Source organism: Scylla paramamosain, chromosome 42 (genome assembly GCF_035594125.1).
Source record: "Scylla paramamosain isolate STU-SP2022 chromosome 42, ASM3559412v1, whole genome shotgun sequence".
In the NCBI taxonomy this organism is placed as follows: Eukaryota; Metazoa; Arthropoda; class Malacostraca; order Decapoda; family Portunidae; genus Scylla; species Scylla paramamosain.
This window is the reverse complement of record NC_087192.1, coordinates 5,077,501-5,097,217: the sequence shown is the minus strand read 5'-3', so window position 1 is coordinate 5,097,217 and position 19,717 is coordinate 5,077,501. Positions and strand designations below refer to the sequence as shown.

At 38.5% G+C, this 19,717-nt stretch overlaps 1 protein-coding gene and 1 long non-coding RNA gene across 4 annotated transcripts in view; one reads left to right on the top strand and one right to left on the bottom strand.

The window, feature by feature from the left end:
• Window positions 1-532: 532 nt before the first annotated feature.
• LOC135093187 (large ribosomal subunit protein uL10m-like) lies at window positions 533-4,944 on the bottom strand. 3 transcript variants are annotated; one of them, XM_063992164.1, is made up of 6 exons: window positions 4,770-4,944; window positions 3,914-4,166; window positions 2,488-2,652; window positions 2,223-2,324; window positions 1,510-1,698; window positions 533-735 (listed from the first exon to the last, which is right to left on the bottom strand). In XM_063992164.1, the coding sequence occupies exons 2-6, from the start codon at window positions 4,139-4,141 to the stop codon at window positions 637-639; spliced, it is 783 nt and encodes a 260-aa protein (XP_063848234.1). In that variant the 5' UTR covers window positions 4,142-4,166; window positions 4,770-4,944; the 3' UTR covers window positions 533-636. The 3 variants fall into 3 exon arrangements, with proteins under 3 accessions (XP_063848234.1, XP_063848232.1, XP_063848233.1); XM_063992162.1 differs by having other exon boundaries at window positions 4,774-4,939; XM_063992163.1 differs by lacking the exon at window positions 4,770-4,944 and adding an exon at window positions 4,622-4,763.
• A 244-nt stretch (window positions 4,945-5,188) lies between these two features.
• LOC135093189 (uncharacterized) overlaps window positions 5,189-19,717 on the top strand; it is a 150,413-nt gene continuing 135,884 nt past the window's right edge. Inside the window, exons 1-3 of the long non-coding RNA XR_010263255.1 lie at window positions 5,189-5,428; window positions 11,712-11,811; window positions 16,157-16,265. This is a non-coding gene — a long non-coding RNA (uncharacterized LOC135093189). The remainder of the gene's footprint in view (window positions 5,429-11,711; window positions 11,812-16,156; window positions 16,266-19,717) is intronic.

Below are 19,717 nucleotides of genomic sequence, written 5' to 3'. Positions count from 1 at the left end.
GTCTGTGGCTCTCCACCAGCATGTGAGGAATTAATCATATCTTGGCCAATAAACAGAAACTAACTCCTCTACTTGGCCCTTGATCATCTCAAGGTCCTCAGCAAGAGAATGGTTCTTCCTCCTGGCCTTCTGGGAAGACATTCTTCACTCTTATCCAGTGTATCCTAGATTTCCTGATGAACCATTTTTCTCTTCCTTTATCTAAATTAGGGATCTTCAGCAGGTGCAAGTCTCCTATAGTGATTTCAGGGAAAAGCAGATTGAAAGTGAATATCTGTAAGATCATTGCTGAAATGCCCTCCATTTAGATTCCATAAATTACATGAATTACACAAACACAATAAAAGACTGGACTGCACACTTTGACAATGATAGTATTAATTGCTATTTTCCTCAAATTCTTAATACAAATAGGAGAGGGTCTGAAACAATGACAATATTACAACCTCACACACATTTGCTTCACTTGTTGCTGAAAGTACCTAAACATTAACCCTATATAATATAATGCACAGGTCTAATGAAACACATCTGACCTCTCAATGGATTTCTAATTTAATATTTATTACAAAATCTTACATTATATTACACGTGATTCTTTCTGTACAATTCAAAGCTTTAAGTTCACCTTGCCAACTACGGGCTGGGTGAGGCCTCGGAGTCACCCTCAGGCTTTGGGTCACCTTCAGGCTTTGTGTCATCAGCATAGCGAGACAGGGCAGAAGACAGCTCCATCTGAGGATATCAGACTAATTTAGAACCAACACAAGAATCTTAGACAGGTGTGTAAATCAGCAACAGTATCAGTAAGATTAGTTCTTATTAGAAAACACCCCTTTAACAGAAATAAAATGATACAGTAGCCTCGGGATACCTATGTAATGTATGCAGTTGTTAGACAGCACTGTGGAAGTCAGTGAGGTTGATGCAGTGGTGCCCTGGATAACTTTTCTTGGTAAACATTCTTCCTAACAATTTATGATTTTTTTTTTTTTTTTTTCATATTGGGCAACTCACCCTCTGACTGGACTACCTCTGAGCACAAGTGTATATGATTTGGTCACTATTTGATGGAGCATGACGTCACATTTTGCTGTCTGCACGTACTTATAGTGAAAACTTCACATTATATTTTGACACGTGGTTTCATTAGTGCTGTGATGGTGTTTAAACTAGGCTACTGTACCGTCCTCTCTTACGAACAACATATCTGGCACACTACATTCATCACATTCTATCAAATGATGATTATATACACCTGTATTCAAGCAAAGGCCAGGCTATGGATGGGAAGTCTGATAAAAACATTATATCAAAATTTAGGTACAGACTGTTGAGGAAAATATTGTAGAGAACTGAGAAAACCATTCATTGTATGACTGTCCCACTTCACCAACTTAAACTGTAATTTGTAGTAAAAGAAACATTACATAAAAAATATAATTACAATGCATACACTGGATTTTTACATTATACAGTTAAAACTTTTCTTGTGAGTTGCAAACAGACCTGATTGGCAGAGAGATTTTGAGAGAGTTGCTGGGCTGGGGTGCCAAGGATGCTGACAAGCTGTGCCTGGAGGGTATGTAGAGATGGCAGGCTGGCATAGTGCTCCAGGTCCTTCACACTCATGAACCTTCCTTCCACAATACCACCAAGCAATACTAGACAGCTTAACTTCTTCTGAATCTTCAGCAACTAGAAAACAAATATCCATTATGTTAGAAGGCATTGCCAAAAAGGTTGAAGGAAATGATGCACTAGTGAAATTATTTGTGTTTAGGAAAATGAAATGATTAGGTGCAACAAATGAAGAATGGAATATACGTAGTGTTCTTCTTTTCAGATGCTACCCCATCTTCAGGAAACAACTACTGGCATGAGAAGAAATCCTTGTGGTAATGCAAAATCTACCACATAAAAAACCACATAAAAAATGGTAAAATATGTAGTTACTTTGAATGTAACTTCAATCATGTGTAAATTTCCTTTTGTAAATTACATCTTTATGTAAAATAGAAAATAGTAAAATGATAATAATGATTAACATCACTACATTTTGCTTTGTAAATTAAAACTCTATAGTGACCTATTGTAAATGATCATAAAGATTAATATTACTACAACATTTTGCTTTGTGAATCAATTTTATAGTGGACCATGATAAAATTATGACAATGATTAGGATCACCACAACATTTTGCTTCGCTACCCTTGCTTACCTTCGCCACAGCAAGTTCATCACCAACAAAAGTACAAGTGGTGGACTTATACAGGCTTAAGAGTGCCTCATGTTTAGTACCAGTGAAAGCAAGTCTCATAATCTGAAATGCAAACATATTCAATGTAAGAAATATGAAAAACTTTAGACATTTGATCTTTTGCCACAAGTTTCTTACAAGGCCATGTATTCTAACACTATATAATTGCATGGAATTTCATGTAAAGATGTAAAATCAATTACAAGAAAGCAGTTGTCAGTCATACCGTATTATTATGTTTTACGTATCTCAAATCAAGCTTGATGAGCTGCAATCGAGCTGCAGTCAGCCCTGCTTCTGTTGTGGGAAGCATGTGGAATATTGCGACAAGCTTGGCATTTTCTATTTTCTCCCGGAATTCATTGGCTAGGATTTGCTCATAAGGGTTAACCTAAAAAAAAAAAAAAAAAGATTATTAAATACCTCATGATGCTGTATAAATTATCATGTTTTATTACTGCAAACTATACATCCTGAATATACAATAATAAAAAAAAAAACACATTCAGAACACAAGACTGAAAGGTATTAACAGTAAACCCAATAAAAATCTGAAACACTATATAACAACTAATTTTTTCAATGGAATTAATATGCGTTGTTTAAGAGAGGCCCCATATTAAAGATATTAAGGTCTCTGATTTCACTAGTGTGCCAATCCCTACAGAACACATTGCATTTATTCACTCTGTTACACATACACATTTCTCTCATGGATATTTCAATCCTTGTGCATAAGATCTAACACTTTCCTGACCCATCTCACAATGCTTTCCTTGGTCTTTTCCTCATTCTGTCACACTCTGGTCAGGATCTAGCTATTCTCTTAATACAACTACACAGAAAATCAATTAGCTTTATTTTAGAAAATATCCTAATTTTGGTCTCCTAAAGTTTTCTTTAGATACCCATCTGTATAACCACAATTCTCAGCATTATCTTGTTAAGTACAGTCCTCCAGATATACAATCTCATCTCATTTGATGGTGTAGATCTTGTCATTCCAAGTATTTAAATAGCTGAATCGGGTCAGCAAGTTTAGAACTGACTGAAATAGCCCAGTATTAGTTAGGAATATACAAAGGGCAGCAGAGGGAGGTTTGGTTTATCTAATTTGTAAATGTCCTTAACTGTATGACCATGAGGACATTTCAAGTGGCAGTTAGACTGTGCATGAAGGTATACGACATGGATCTAAAGCAAAAAATACACAGAATGGGTCTGGTAGTGGCAGTGTGCCCCTGGAATGGCAGCTGGTGGCTGACCTATTAGATTTGGATTTTTCCAGCAAAATCACTTGTTGACTGAAGGTCTTCTGTCTCTTTCATGATTGATCTAAAGGTGAAATGAATCTTTATCTATGAAAACTTTGGCTGAAACTGAGGAACAAATCACAACTGGGAGGATGGAAAGCAATCTCTTAAATGTTAAGAAAGTAAAGATTATCAGGTCCCAAAGTAATTTTGGAGTCTCTGTACACTCAATCACTAGATGGTAAATACTACATGGTAGATACAAAACATTACATCTATCAGAAATTAACGGAATGTGGTTTACTGGAAATCCACTAAGTTCCCTAGAAGACTGATCATAATATAGATTTTTTTTCTAATAAAACAGGCCAGGGGCATAAAGATGCCCCTCATGGTTACCTGCTTCGTCTCTCCCTCAATAGCCTTTAGCCTCCTCCTGCACTTTTCCCTTGGGTGGATGCTCTCATCTTTCTTCTTGTAGATGGGTTTTATCAGCTCAAGGACCACAGCACGTGTGAAATGGGGCACTGCTGGCCTACTTATGTTAGGAGTTCTTGTCCTGGTTCTCACAGCTGTTATGATTGGATTCCTCACAGGTAAAAGCCGGCTGACTTGAGTCACAGACATGATGGACTACCTGTAAAGCTCAACTCTGCAAAGTGAAGATGCCATGAAACAAACAAAAAAATAATAATAAATAAAAAAAATAAATAAATAAAATAAATAAATAAATAAATAAATGAAATAAGCAGTATTTTCTGCATGGTGCCTATCAGATTAAATCTTTATGTAACTGCTATATAGTGGTAAGCACCAAAGTTTCACCAAGGGACATACCAGTAATAAATCCCTATTACATTGAAAAGACACAAGACTTCATGTATATCTGAAAAGATATGCAAATAACAGGGATTAAGTAAACTATTACAAAACACATTTATGCTAACTATTGCATCTCTAGTTGGACTACCAGAGATTTTTCAATTCATGAAATAATGCTGTGAAGGTTTAGTTAAGAAAACAACAAAGTCGTGGAGTGTTGATGATTCTCAGTATCGAAATCTGCTACAATATACAGATTAGCTAGCTGCAGGTGGACTCTCTTGCCTTTGAGTGTTGGGCGAGGGCGTGTGGGCATCACAGATGAGGCACCACCTACTCCCAACACCTGGTCCCCACGTTCTCTCCTTTAGAATTAATTGCTAGGTAGACTTTATGGATGAATAACTAGTAAGAACAATATAATACTACCTACTTACATGCTTCAATACAATCCTTGAGCTTGAGCTTGTTATGTCAACCAGAGCGGACCACTACACCGGTACCACCACTACAGCACAGCTGTTCGTGTAGTTTTTGTGTAGTTTATCGGCTTTTCCTAGTAACATGAATTTTTGCGTATGTATTTTAAGTTCCTTACTTTTTCTTTTTAGATCACGTTTTTTGTCTAGGAGATAGCTTGTGTTTGAGCCGAATTCACACATTACCAAAATTTTTTTTTTCTTTTCCCTGCAGATGTGTGAATGAGATAATTATTACAAAAGGGTTCAACTATAGTGTTCACTGGACGACTCCCAACTCAGGTTCAGTATTATCTATAAAAGCTGGTATTTTTGGTTGCAGATTGGGATTTACTTTTCGCTTCCTTGCCTATTTTTTTTTTTTTCGTACTTTTGATCTCGTGTCTGTGATCATGTCTTCAAAGTCTAATTACACTAATTCAAATAGTTTTCAGATATGTTGATTATTGTATGCTTGTTTTAGTATTACTTTCTGTAAATAACGATACTTCTTTCACATACGTGTTCGAAGCCTCACTCCTCGGCCCGGCGCGGTATCTGGCTATCTGCCGCGGAGTACCACCCTCGCCCATGCCATTATTCTGGGTTAATGTGACTAGGAAACCCTGCCAAGGTTAGTTGAATATATTACAGACAATGCACACAAGGACAGTAATTCTAAAGCCTATGGACATGCGGTTCACTGGCAGCTGTCACCCACAGGAGCATTTAATTTATTAATTTTTACTTATCACTATTGTTTTCCTGCATACTTCTACAAGTTGACCAATTGTTGTTTTTCACTTTAACTGTATGAAAGCCGCACCGACAGAGATGTGCACAATACCAGTAGTTAATTTGGTAAGCCTGTGCTGGGTGACACACTGAAAACTGGCAATTTAGTTTTCAGTGAGTCACTCTGAAGAAGCTCGGCACAGTCCAGCAGGTATAATTATTAGTTTGATTAAGTGCGGGTAGATCCAACTCGTATCGTCTCCTACTCGGACCATTATGAAATACCAACTCGGACCATCGTCTCAACCTGCAAACAATTTCTTGGATGCGTGAATTTTATTGTCTTGAAGCTTTTATTTTTACCTTTTTGTTCTATTTATTGTTATCTGGATCTGGTCCAAGTTAATCCACTATTGTGATTCGAGTTGATGGCAGCACGGTCCGAGTTGGCAATGGTCCGAGTAGGCAATGGTCCGAGTTGAGGGTGAACCATGAAGTACTATTTAATATTAGCATTAGGTATGATGAGCTAACTTAGTTGATTATTCATGAAAGAAAGAAAATACTGCATATCCTTGGCGCTTGCGTCACATGCACGAGTTATCCAGGTACAAAGCGTCGTTGCTGGTTTGCGCATCCCTTCACGTGCGCAAAATACTCAAGCTGCTTTAGGAATGCATGTCCATGCACAAGTTGCCTATGCACAAATTTCGAGTTATTGTTCTGCGCATGCGTATCAGCGCTCCTCACACTGAATTTATGCAGTAACTGTTAATCTCGCCACATATCAGAGAGAGAGAGAGAGAGAGAGAGAGAGAGAGAGAGAGAGAGAGAGAGAGAGAGAGAGAGCTGATATAAGCAGGAAGTAATTAGAGAAGGATTAGATGCAAGAATAAACTAATCTTCACTCCTTAATTCCTTTTACCTGTAAAGTCTGGAATTCTCTTCTGTTTGTTTATTTCCTCCTGCCTATGACTTGAATTGCATAGAAAGACGAATATCAAGACGCCTCAGAAAATAAATTAAAGGTTATCTCTCAGCTCTCTTCTATTTTCTTTTTGGGAATAATATTATAAGATTTTTTTTTTCTCTTTTACATCAATGCTCAGGTGAGAAAGGAAGAGGAGGGGAAGGTAAGGACATAGGTGAGAGGGTAGCATGTGTTATTATGTAAATTCTGCAGTATCTCGTAGCCTCAGCAGTACATACCACGCTCGCTGTGGGTAAGAACATTTATTATAGCATAAGAAAATATGGGAAGGTGCGGAAAGCCAGTAAGTCCACACGTGGCAGTCCCTTCATGTATAAACAGATACCTACTTATTTCTACCTATCGTCCTCATCCTTAAATCTCTCTGTCTTTCGTATAACCTTTACTGCTTATCCTGTACCATTCCCAGATTCTACCATAACCTAAGCTGGATAAAATGACGGTAATATGAAGACAGGATAATATTATTTTGGCTCAAATCTTATGCACTATAGTTAGATTATTATACCGTCCATCTTGTCCATAACTCTCTCTCTCTCTCTCTCTCTCTCTCTCTCTCTCTCTAATTCAGGTGTTAAATGTCTTACTTTGATTCGTATTTGCTTATTGTTAATGCATAGAAATAACCTATCTAGAGATTAATAACATCCAGAGAGAGAGAGAGAGAGAGAGAGAGAGAGAGAGCAGTAAATCGTGTCAAATCTGGTGGTGGTGGTGGTGGTGGTGCGTGGGTCCTAGTCATTAATTATACGGTATGTAAAACAGCCACATGCAGACCAGGGGGCACCTCGGACACTGGCTGACTGCTGGCCTGTATTATACAAACGACAGCTCCATCTCACCATAACTGAACCCAACTAAACCCACCCTATACTGCCCCTTCCCTCCCTATTACTGTACCTCACCTCTGAATCTTCTCCCCTCCACCACACCCCTTCCCTTACCATACTCAATGTGCCTACCTCCTCACCTCCTCTCCCCTCCATCGCCTCCTGGGCCGCGCTTTACTCAGTAATGCCACTAAAGCGTCATTCAGTTAGGCAATGTAATCCGCGGTGTAATGCAAGACGTGATCGGAGTGTCATGGTTTAATATATCTATACTCCGTAGCTTAAGTGGCTTGCTGTGTATTGCGGCTCGTGGGGGTAACTCGTGTGTCACAGAGTAAAGCGAGTTGAGGTTTACTTGTTATGTCCCCTAGTTTATCTTCGTTACCTTTTGTTAATATTGTATTCCTTTTTTTTTTAGGTACTGTTTGTCATTACCTGCGAGAAGCGTGATGAACTTGTTTGAAAAAAGGGAGGGAGAAACGGTGTCTCAAATGGAGTGGTGGATGAATTGAACAGATTCAGTAATCAGGTTGTTAGTGTCGAGTCATTAGGGAGGTTTAAAAGAAGATTAAACAGATTTACGGAATAGATGATTCGTGGAAATATGTAGGTATGTTTTATGCAGGGACCCCCACGTGTTTTTGTTTTTTCGCACCTTTTCTTGCTTTCCTACGTTTTTATGTTCTTATGTTTAAATAGAATGGTGAATACTAAATTGTCTGTCACTATAAAGATCCTATATAACTGCAGTACATATAGAAGCGCATATTACACCGTACATACTTCTTAAGACATCTTGTCCCCTCACGTCCACCACCACCACCACCACCACTTGAGCCATCATCACAATCATCCCTCATTATAATCATCGTAATCATCTACCATCATCATCATCATCATTGAGTGTCATTACTGATGCACTACTGATCAAAGGCTCTTTCCTCGTCTACTATTTCTGTCCGCTGTCTGTGCATTCCAGGAAAGTCAAAGCATTGCCCTCCGTGGTCCCCCGCCTGCCAGTCCCACTTCATCCCCTGCATCTCATTCTTGGCTTCGTTTTCTATTCCTGGCTTGTCATTCCGTTAACATCACGACCATTCTAAAGTATTGATCAGCCAGTCTAGCTTTATCTTGGTCTCGTATTGACAGTAAGGACATGCTTCACCTTCAGTTTGTCCTCAGTTTAGCGTCTCTCTCTCTCTTTCTCTTTTCTTTCTTCCTTTTTAAGAGTGAGGTGAAGGAAGAAGAGGTTTGACAGGAAAAGGAAAGTGAGAATCATGAAGGAAAGTCTCTCTCTCTCTCTCTCTCTCTCTCTCATTATGTACTATGTCTGCTACTCTCTCATAATTTCTCGCTAAGCACTCCTATGTTTGCATTTAATAATTTATCGATTTCTTATTCTCTTGAAGTTAGAAATGTTTGAATGCATTAATAATCTATACTTTTTTTCCTTTTAAATTGCTGTATTGTTTATCTGAAGCATTCCATCTCATTGCTTTCCCTCCTGTGAGTTTAGATTCTTAGTTTAGTTTGCCATCATTGTTCTGGTTTTCCTAAATAAATAATTTCGTGTCTGTAATATTCATAACATTTTTTTTAGCACTTATTTATTCATTTATTTATTTACTTACTTATTTACTTATTTATCTATTTATTTCACTGATTAGTAATAGTTTTGACTTTTTTCTGGTAACATTAGTTTTCAAGTCCTCGTTAAAACTTTTAACTAAAATAACTTTGTCCATAAAATATTTTCTATAATACTACTACTACCACTACCACTACTACTACTACTACTACTACTAATTTTTTGTGTGATATATGGAAGTCATGGGAAAAGATTTATTAGCTGTACTTTTTTTCTTTCTCTCTCTCTCTCTCTCTCTCTCTCTCTCTCTCTCTCTCTCTCTCTCTCTCTCTCTCTCTCTCTCTCTCTCTCTCTCTCTCTCTCTCTCTTCTCCCAGAAATTGAATAATGGCTTGGATGTGATCATGGAGTGAGTATGCATTCATTTCTAGATCCATTTAGTTCACTTCGTTCATTAGAGTTGAGCTGCTTGATGGATCGCCTCTTGATATCTTTAGTAATGGGGAGATAAAAAAAAAAGAGAGATGAAATGCACTGTTTATTTTTAAAAAGGGGAAGGTTATTATGCGTTTCTTTTTTGTTGCTATTTTTATTTTTTTTATTGGTTGGTAGATTGACTGATGGATGGATTTTTGTTGTTGTTGTTGTTGTTGTTGTTGTTGTTGTTGTTGTCTTGATTTATAATATTGCTTTGTTCCTTTTTGTTAGTTTGTTCTTTTTTTTAATTTTATGATTGTTGTTGTTATTACCTTCTTCTTTTATGTATTTATTTCTTTGCTGCTATGATTATTATTATTATTATTATTATTATTATTATTATTATTATTATTATTATTATTATTATTATTATTATTATCATTATTATTTTTATTATCATTTATCTTTTCATATAAGTCATATCCGTTTGTTTGCAAGTATTCATTATCATTGTAATTATCGTTATTTCATTATTGTCTTGATTTATATTAGTTTCTTCATTAGTGTTTTCATTATTATTGCCTTTGTTGTTATTATCTATATTTACATTCGTATTTATTTCACTTATTTATTTATCTGTCTATTTATTGTTATTTTCTTCTTTTATTTTTAATATTGCATTAATTTTCATGCCACGTGTGTGAGGGGTGAGGCTGGGGCTATAGTAGCAGCGGTGATGGTGGTGGTGGTGGTGGCAGAGCGCAGGTAGGCACAGAAGCAGCCCCTCGTTAATGCACCGGGCCGTGGCGTGATGAGAGGGTCTGCTCCGGCACCCTCGATCTGCCCGCCCGCCCTCACCGCCCTTCCCTGCCTTGCCCTTTCCCATTTCCCCTGTCCTGCTTTCCTCCCCTGGCCTCCCTACCTCGATTTCCCCTTTCGTGATGGTGATGGTGGTGGTGGTGGTGGTTGTCTGTCCTTCCCACTGCCGTGTCTTTAAATGTGTCAGGTTTTTTGTTTATATTTTTGACAGGTATTAGTGCTTTTCGTGATTCTAGTGGTGGTTTGGTATACTTTCTGGTGTTTTCGTGATTCTAATAATAGTTTAGCACAGATTCTATTGTTTCTCTTGATTCTAGTAACAGTTTAGCAGATTCTAGTGTTGTTTCGTGATTTTAGTGATAGTTTAGCACATATTCTATTGTTTTCGTGATTCTAGTGATAGTTTAACGTAGATTAAAGTGTTTCTGTAGTAATTCTAGTAACAGTTTAGCAGATTCTAGTGTTTTTCGTGATTCTAGTGATAGTTTAGCACAGATTCTAGTATTTAGTGATTTTAGTAATAGTTTGGCACAAATTCTAATGTTTTCGTGATTCTAGTGATAGATTAGCGTAACTTCTAGTGTTTTCTTGATTCTAATGAGAGTTTGACAAGGATTTTTGCATCATTAATAGAAAAGAAGGACACGTATGAGAATCTCTGTGGCCTTTAAAAAATAGTCCTTATGAACGCCCAGTGTTTCAGAATACGAGTCCCAGTCTTTCTTGCAGCCTTGCCACTACTACCACCACCACCACCACCACCACCACTATTACCACCACCACCGCCATCATCATCATCACCACTACCTCTTCTAGGGTTAAAATTAATAGAGGGTTGAATGACACTGTGGGCATTAGGCAAGGCAGGGCTCAAGACAGGGAGCTGTAATGAAAGGAGTGAAGATGTCTTTTTACGGTGTGTTTATGGTTGTTGTTGTTGTTGTTGTTGTTGTTGTTGTTGTTGTTGTTGTTTTTATTATTATTATTATTATTATTATTATTATTATTATTATTATTATTATCAAAATTATTTACCGTTCTTTTTCTTCTACTTCTTCTTCTTCTTCTTCTTCTTCTTCTTCTTCTTCTTCTTCTTCTTCTTCTTCTTCTTCTTCTCCTTCTTCTTCTTTTTATTATATAATAATAGTAATTATTATTATTATTATTATTACTGTTGCATTATTATTTGAATAGATAACACATTTCTACTGTTACTGTTGTTGTTAATGGTATTGCAACAACAACAACAACAGCAACAACAACTACTACTACTACTACTACTACTACTACTACTCTCCTCCCTCCTTTTTTTCTTTTTTTTTTTTTCTTTTCTTTTTTTTTTTTTCTTCATCTCCTCCTCTCTTCCTTCTCCTTCTTCCACTTCTTCCACAACCACCATCTCCTCCTCCTCCTCCTCCTCTTTTCAGGTTCCTGGGTGCCTCACTCATATCAACTTTCCCCGCTGTAACAACCAACCAACACACTTATGTCAGCAGCCACGACCCTTACCTTATTTTTCCCTTTCCATTCTTTTCCAGGTCATGCACTATCAGCGGCCGCCACCACCTCCCCGCTGCTCGCACCCCGGCGGGTCCCATCAGCTGCATGCACATAGCCTCTCAGTAATATGTTGTCGACGTAAGTAGCTCGTCCTTCCCTCACGCTCCACTGAACTAACGATATCTGGACCTTATTCTGAAACACTTCTGCACCGCACCTTCACTACTGTATCTTAAAGGCTCTATGTAGTTAAGTTGCATGGGTTTTTAAGGGTGTTTTTACGGTTCTAGTGGCAGATTAATAAGATTTCTTCGTTGTTAAGAGGAGAAAGGCTATCGAAAATCCAGCTAATCATCTCTGTGGTCTTGGAAAATAGTCGTGGTGGGAAAGCAAAATGTTTCTGAATGCGGGATGTTTCTATGGTGAATCTTGCTTATGATTGTTCTGAAATGTCTTGCTCTTTCACCATGACTATTTTCAAAGTCCACAGAGATGATTAGCCAGCTTCTCAAGAGTGCTTATCCTGTTAATCCTGTTAATCTGTCTCCAGAACCGTAAAAACTCATTTAAAAACCAGTGTAACTTCAAATAGGGACTTTTGAATGTAGTGGAGATGCAGCGTAGAAGTGTTTCATAATATGGCCGACATGCCGGATACTTGAATATTGCCGGATACTTGAATAGAAGTGAAATTATGTCCACAATCACCACCCTACACTAACGCATCTTACCATAACAAAGATCAGCTGATCTTAATCAGCAGTTGATCTGATCAGCTGCTTAAGTGTAAGCACAACACGCTTCCTCTTTTCTACAACTTTAGGCATGATGAAGGCGTCAGGCGATAAACAGTGCACACGCGGGACTGAGTCACTGAGTAAACACAGTGCAGTGGGCTGCGGATGGCGCGAAGCAGTGCGCTCTGGTGGCGAGGGGACAAAGTATGCCTCGCGCGGGAATTTTAATCGATTTTATGAGTACATATTGATTTTTTATTGATTTTAAGGCTCGGGGAAAAATGTGCCGGATACTTGAAGCTGCCGGATACTCGAATGCCGGATAAGAGGGATTTTACTGTACTTGCATTGTTTACTTCGGTGTTGCGGTAGTATTGGGTTGCTTCGTGTTCCTTGTGTTTATAAAATTAGACAGTGGTTTATGTGGATGTGTTTTGCAATCTTGGTTCAGGAAGGGCTTGGTTTTCTGTTATTGTCCAAGATCACAGGAATGCTTTTTCAGAGCTGGCGTAGTGGTGGCGTAAGGTTGTTTGATGGTCCGTGTGTTTATTTTGGTAGGGTTCAAGATCTAAGGAAGGTTTCTGTATGTCTGGAGTGTAGTTTATATTGCAGTGTAATTTATAAATGTTGTTTTTTTTTCAAGGGTGTTTTTTTTTTAGGGTAACTGTTTTTTCTTAGAGGATAATATATATTTTTTCATGAACTTTAGTGTATTTATCTATTTGTCTATTTACTTCTTTGCTTTGAAAAGTAAGCTGTATATTTTTTTTTTTCAGGGACAATATGCTAAAGGAATTACGTGTACACCTTTTCCACATGGTGTTTTATACTGTAAGGTTATTATTTTTTTAATTTCATCTGTTATTGAGGGACTTTCACTATTTTTACCATTTTTTTTTTAAGGAAACTGCTCTTTTTTCTAAAGTGATCATGTCCTTTCGCTGAAGCACGTGTCTTTTTCTTCTTTTCCTTCTTTTTTTTTTTGAGGAAGCATTTAGTTCTGTCTCGCCTCTGTGTTCATAGAGCTGAAATTTATGTCTTTTCTCATATTTTTTGTTAAGAATGGGAGTCGATATGTGCTTTTCTTTCGTTTCTATTTCATTTTTTTCAATTTTTTTTTTTTTTTTTTTTTTTTTTGTGTGTGTGTGTGTGTGTGTGTGTGTGTGTGTCGGGGGGGAGGGGAGGGGAAGGGTTGGTTGATTCAGCTGTGCAAGAAGGAGCTCACTAATCTTACTTTCCTGTCACTAGTGTCTTTTAAGATCATAGTCTAAGCTAAAAAACAGCCCATTTTATTAAGCTCGAAGAGGAAGCTGAGGATTAACTGTAAGCAAGGGAGGAGGAAAGGAAAGAAGGGAAATGAAGGAAGGAAAGAGGGAAGAAAGGAAAATAAGGAAGAAATAAAGGAGAAAAGACGATAGGAAAGGAAGGAAAAAAAAGTATGGCAGGAAGGAAAGCGGAAAGTAAATAAGTAAGCAAATAATGAAGAAAAAAAGAAGGAAAGAAGAAAAAAGAAGATGAAATAAAGAAATGCAAAAAAAGTAAGCAAGGAAAGAAAGGAAAGACAAAAAGGAAGGAAAGAAAAGTAAATAAGACAGGAAGCAGTAAGGAGAACACAAATCCTAGCACACCTCACCTCGTTCCTCCTCCAGGCGGTGTTCATGATCCCCGTCAGTCTGGCCCCGCGTCGCCCTTCACAGACGCTCCCTTATTAAAGTCCCACTGTGGCTATCATGCAGTTCAGGCGCGGATAATAGCGCCCTAAATTCCGATTACGATCCGACGTGGGTAAACCGGCGGAAGGTTTACGCTCGCCGCGCCCTGAAGTGAGTGGCGGCGTGTGTGTATGTGAGAGAGAGAGAGAGAGAGAGAGAGAGAGAGAGAGAGAGAGAGAGAGAGAGAGAGAGAGAGTATGCTAGGTGGTTACAGTGTAGCACAAAATGTATTCATCACAGCATATTAATTTAACAAACTCACAGCAACAGACTTACAGTAAAGATCGTTAACTAAACGAAACTTGAAAATACTTAATTGTACACAGTTAGACAAACTACGAATAGATATGTGTGTGTGTGTATGTGTGTGTGTGTGTGTGTGTGTGTGTGTGGAGGCTGTTATATACACACACCGTCAGACATAGGAACGTAGGGAAGCTGCAAGGAGACATCAGGCCTACACTTGGCAGTCCTCACACACACTCACACACACACACACACACACACACACACGCACAAGTAAGTAACACGCTCCCATTAATCATTATTATTATTATGTTTCACTCTAAAAGGATCCTGTCTGGTGTAGTCATGGGTTTGTGAGTCTTAGTGAGGCAACAGAGGACACCTTACGTACATTGACTGGACTCACTGGCTTTGGATTTAAATGTGTGTCATCTGTTTATTTTAGTTCACGTACCCATTGAGTCAACCCTGAGTGTGTGTGTGTGTATGTGTGTGTGTGTGTGTGTGTGTGTGTGTGTGTAAGATGAGATAAATAAACTCGATGGAGGCAATTTGTCAACAGACTGTATCAGCTAGGGCATGTTAGGCTTAATAAGATTCTCTCTCTCTCTCTCTCTCTCTCTCTCTCTCTCTCTCTCTGATGCACCAGCCTTGCTCAGCCTCACGTTCAGATTCACGGATATAAAGGGCACGATGAGCATTGCATTTTTGCCACGATTATTATTACGCTTATACACATTTTATTATCATAGTCTCGTCCTGCGTGACACAAGGACACTGGAGCCAGGCACTGAAGCCGGTTCGTACTCAGCATCCTACGGCGAACCATCATGAAAGGGAGTAAGCGTCACGGCGCCACGTAGAACTAAAGGAATGTTGGTGTTCTGTCCACCTTTCTGGAGCAAGAGTTGGCGTGTGTTTGTCTTCATTTGTCCATAAGTGTCCTGTTCAGTTTTCAAGACGAAGATTTTTTTTTTTTTCTATCCTTCGTCCCTCTAGGAGTAAACGTTTCATTGAGTCGTTCTATCTGAAAGAGCTTGTGTTCTATCTAGGTTTCCGGAGCAAGAATTAGCGTGTGTTTTCCCTCATTCGCTCCTCTGAAATTAAACTTTTCACAGAGTCGTTCTATCTGAGGGAATTTATGTGTTCTGTCCAACTTTCTGGGGCAAGACTTAGCATGCGTTTGTCTTCAATTGCTCCTTTAAGATTTTTTTTTTTTTTCACTGAGTTGTTTTATATGAGGGAATCTAAACTGTTCTGTTCAAATTTTTAAAGCAAAAGTTGACACGTCCTTCAGAGAATATATACATTTTCTTTGTGCGAAGGAATCGAGTTTTGCCACGTGTCTTCCTTTCCTCGTCATTATACGAGCAAGCTTTTCTGTGCGTGTCGTTTTTATGTGAAGGAATCTTGTTATTCCGTCCAATTTTCTAAAGTAAGAGTCTTTATTTATTTTACCTTGTAACAGTTGCCTTTTCAACGAGTGGTTTTCCTGTTTATTTATTTATTTATTCTTCTTATTTATCTATTATTTTTCACTTACTGTAGGATTAACATTCTGCGCTTAATTCACAGTGTTTGTTGTCTTACTTACTTTTTGTTAACATTAAGTCCTCTGATCTGCCAACAACCTATTGCTCGAGGGAAAGCGTAAAGCACAGCAGAGGTGAGCGCAGAACGTTAATCGACTTGAGACCGTGACACGTGCAGGAGAGCAGCACCAGCTCGCCTCAAGAACCTTAACTGATCCAAGGGGCGTTGATTGATGGCCGACTCTTCTCCTTTCAGTTTACGACGACGGCTGGTATTTGGCTGGCTCGTGTTTCAATGATTATTCAGCTGCTGGACAGTGTCCCTTGTGCTGAAAAGTGATCACCTCCTTGCCTCGAGCCATAAGGTACCGCATGTTGTTCTGTTTTATTTTATTTATTATTTCTATTCAGCCATTCGGTTTTTGTAGCGAGAAGTGGCGGGTAAGATATAAGTAGAAGGTAAAGTTGCGTAGGACTTTTTGTTTTTCCCCTAAATTGACTGTACAAGGTGTAAATGACTGCAAGGTTCTCAACAGGAGCTGCAGTAACTCATGGGGGTCAGTATAATGCATGTGCACATCAATATAATCCAAGTACCCGACCGTCGTTCCAAGTCCTAAATATTTAACGTCTATGATTAAGTATATTACAATTTTTACAATCATAAACTTGGCCACTCGATGTTGTGCCGTCACCCGATCACTTAGTCTTGATGTTAGGTGTAACGCACTCGCTCGGTCACTCGATGCTCGGTGTTATGATCATTTGATGTCTGTAGGTTTTATGGAGTCACCACTCAGTCATACGATGTTATGTTTTAAGCACTCGCTCGATCACTCAATGTTGGGTGTTATGGCGCCTCTCGATCACTCATCACCGAGAAAGAAGGAAGGTGTTAGTGCAGATGTGTGGTGACTAGCCTCAGCTGAACGTTCGTCGTCTAGAATGATTTCAAATAACAGATATATCTTGACATGAATTACTTTGAATATTGGAGATAGTACCTTGTTTTCAAAGTACGTGATTAAGAAGTATATTTATTGTAGCCATAATATTTTGATAACGAATTGCTCTAGATAGTGGAAATATCTTATCTTCAGAATACGTAATTGAAAAGTATTTATCGTAACCCTAATATTATGTTTAGTCATAGACCACACCATACTTGACTATCCACTTGAAATCTGACCTTCCCATGTGAATCCTAAGGCTGAGTTGAATGAAATGCATAAAATCAACATAGGAACCTTAAACAAAAAGCAAAATCTTCATAGTAATGTGAAGAATGTGTTTAGAAGCAAGAAAAAATCAACATAAGTCATTGGTGGACGACAATTAGCGAATCATAAGACATAAGACATAAGACGTAAGACATAAGACATAAGACCAAGAGAGACATAAAATTTTAAATAATATACAGGAATATTGGAATTTCATACTGAAAACGCATACACACATAGTCCATGTAGTCTATATTAATATACAATACAATTGAGTTATCTTCATTCGACGGAGTTGACGTAGTAACTACCAGAAGTCCTATAGGTGTACAAAATCACTATGTTGAATTGTTTTATAAAAACGGTGGGTGTCTTGCAGGATGAACATGTCACTGTTCTGCAGGATGAATAATAACTTTCTTGCAGGGGTGAAACACTGTAATGCAGCAGCATTTGGATTAGGAAAAAAAATCACTGTTGAATGATTTCATTAAGAGGATGGCAGGCTTCTAAAATGAACCAATCAGTCTCCAGTAAAGAGAGAGAGAGAGAGAGAGAGAGAGAGAGAGAGAGAGAGAGAGAGAGAGAGAGAGAGAGAGAGAGAGAGAGAGAGAGAGACTTCACACTGTCATGCAGGGGGACCAGTCACTGTGCTCCACGAAAATCTCAGTCCTGCAGTAGGAACAAGTAACTCCCTTAAAGAGAGACACAAGTCACTGTCTTGTCAGAAGCAGTCATTATCTCCTCATTACTTATTCTTCTGCCCCTGGAGCTTCTGCCTTTTCATTTGGTCACGGTTCCAGGTATCCCTCTCTCAGTTGCCGGTGGCATTTACGGTTTACTTATAATTCTGCGATGTCTATCCATCTCTAGCCCTGCTCTTTTTTTCATTTCTGGTATTGGGATTATATCTATATAAGCTGACATTGTCTCTACCCTCCTTACTTGAACAACAGAAAGCACAACACCACTTCTCTATCCCTGCTATTCCCGCGGTGGCCACTGCCAAACATCGGTTTATTATTGCTTACCGCGAGAAAAACAGACATAAAATATTGCATACTTACGGTTAAGAAACTGGGTGGTCGTGTTGCATTATTGACGCTGCGTGACTGACTGACAGTTGACTGAGTGGTCTCACGGCGCTATGGTGCCCGCCAGATTGTGAAATAGTTTCATTCACAAGTCCATATACTGATTATATAACACTATCACAAATTTGAGTATAACATCGCATTCAGGAGAGTTCCTTCTATACAAACTGGGATTGTTTATATTAGTAATTTTTGCAATCACTGCAAATTGCTGCAATAAACAAAATGCGTTATAAACATATCAGACACTATCTTTCACTTCATGTCCTCATATTTCTGTTAATTTCCTATTTGCAAAATCTTAAGATCACGTTTACGTTCAGCAATCATTACTGAGGGTAACGACATGATTTGAAGTGTCCAAAGTAGAATATGAAGTGATATATGACCAAAAATATTAAAGTATCAGTAATTTCCCGCTTAGGACTCACTTGAGAAACGGCGGTGGCAGCAAGATGGAGAATGCACAGTCAAGTTTGGTGTAGTCTATGGCTTAGTGTATCGAGGCCTTGTGTTGGGGTCGTTCACTCGGGCGCGGCCAGACCCAGGTGTTCGCGGCCGCGTCCGCGTGAGACTCGGGCAAAAACCATCAAGTCGTAAGGCGTTTTCCATGTTCCAGCGTCCCCAGCGACCCATCAGCCCTCCTTCCTTCCTTTCTTAGTGGGACAAAACACCGCCTGGAAACCTACGTGACTTGGAATGCATTTGTTTTTATTCTCTCCAATGAAGCTTCGTTTGGTAAATATCTGCTGGCTGGGGCTCGCCTCGCCTGTGTCACTTTATACTGAGCCAGATGGATTTTGACTTAATACTGCTAAACCTCCGTCAGAAACAAGTAAAGATTTCCACAGTTTACCGGTGAAGGGGACGAAAAGTAAAGTTACTGGTTAAACATTGAATCAGGCAGGTGGGATGAAAGAGTGAAGATGCTGGCTAACCCTTGAATTATTAAGTTCTTGAATTAGTAGTGAGAGAGATTTGGTTTAATAATCTGGATCATCGTCAGAAAAATGTAGAGATTTTCAGAGTTTAACAGTGAAAGGGATGAAGGAGTGAAGATACTGGCCAATTCTTGAACTAGTAAGGTGGACAAACTAGGTCTTGAGATATGTGGCTTAATAATCAGAGGCCTCAAGACACTTCTCATCATAAATTTTTAATAATCCTTTTGTCTTCAGTGAATCCTTTTTTTTTTCAGTCACTTTGCTGCTCTAAACCCGTCATAACTTTCTAATTATCCTTTTACTTACTTCCACCAGCACACCTCGCGATAGTTTTTATTTATGACATATTTAACATGGGAGCATTTGTGGACATCATGAATTATTAGAGTTATTATTCCATCACATTCACAACTATTTATTTTTCCCTTTTATTCACGCCATCAATACACCTCGAGCTGTAAAAATCCATAACACATATTTAGCAAGAAAACATTTAGGGAATCATGAGTTATTTTCCATTACAATCATATCTATGTAACTACCCTTTTTTTCACTAACT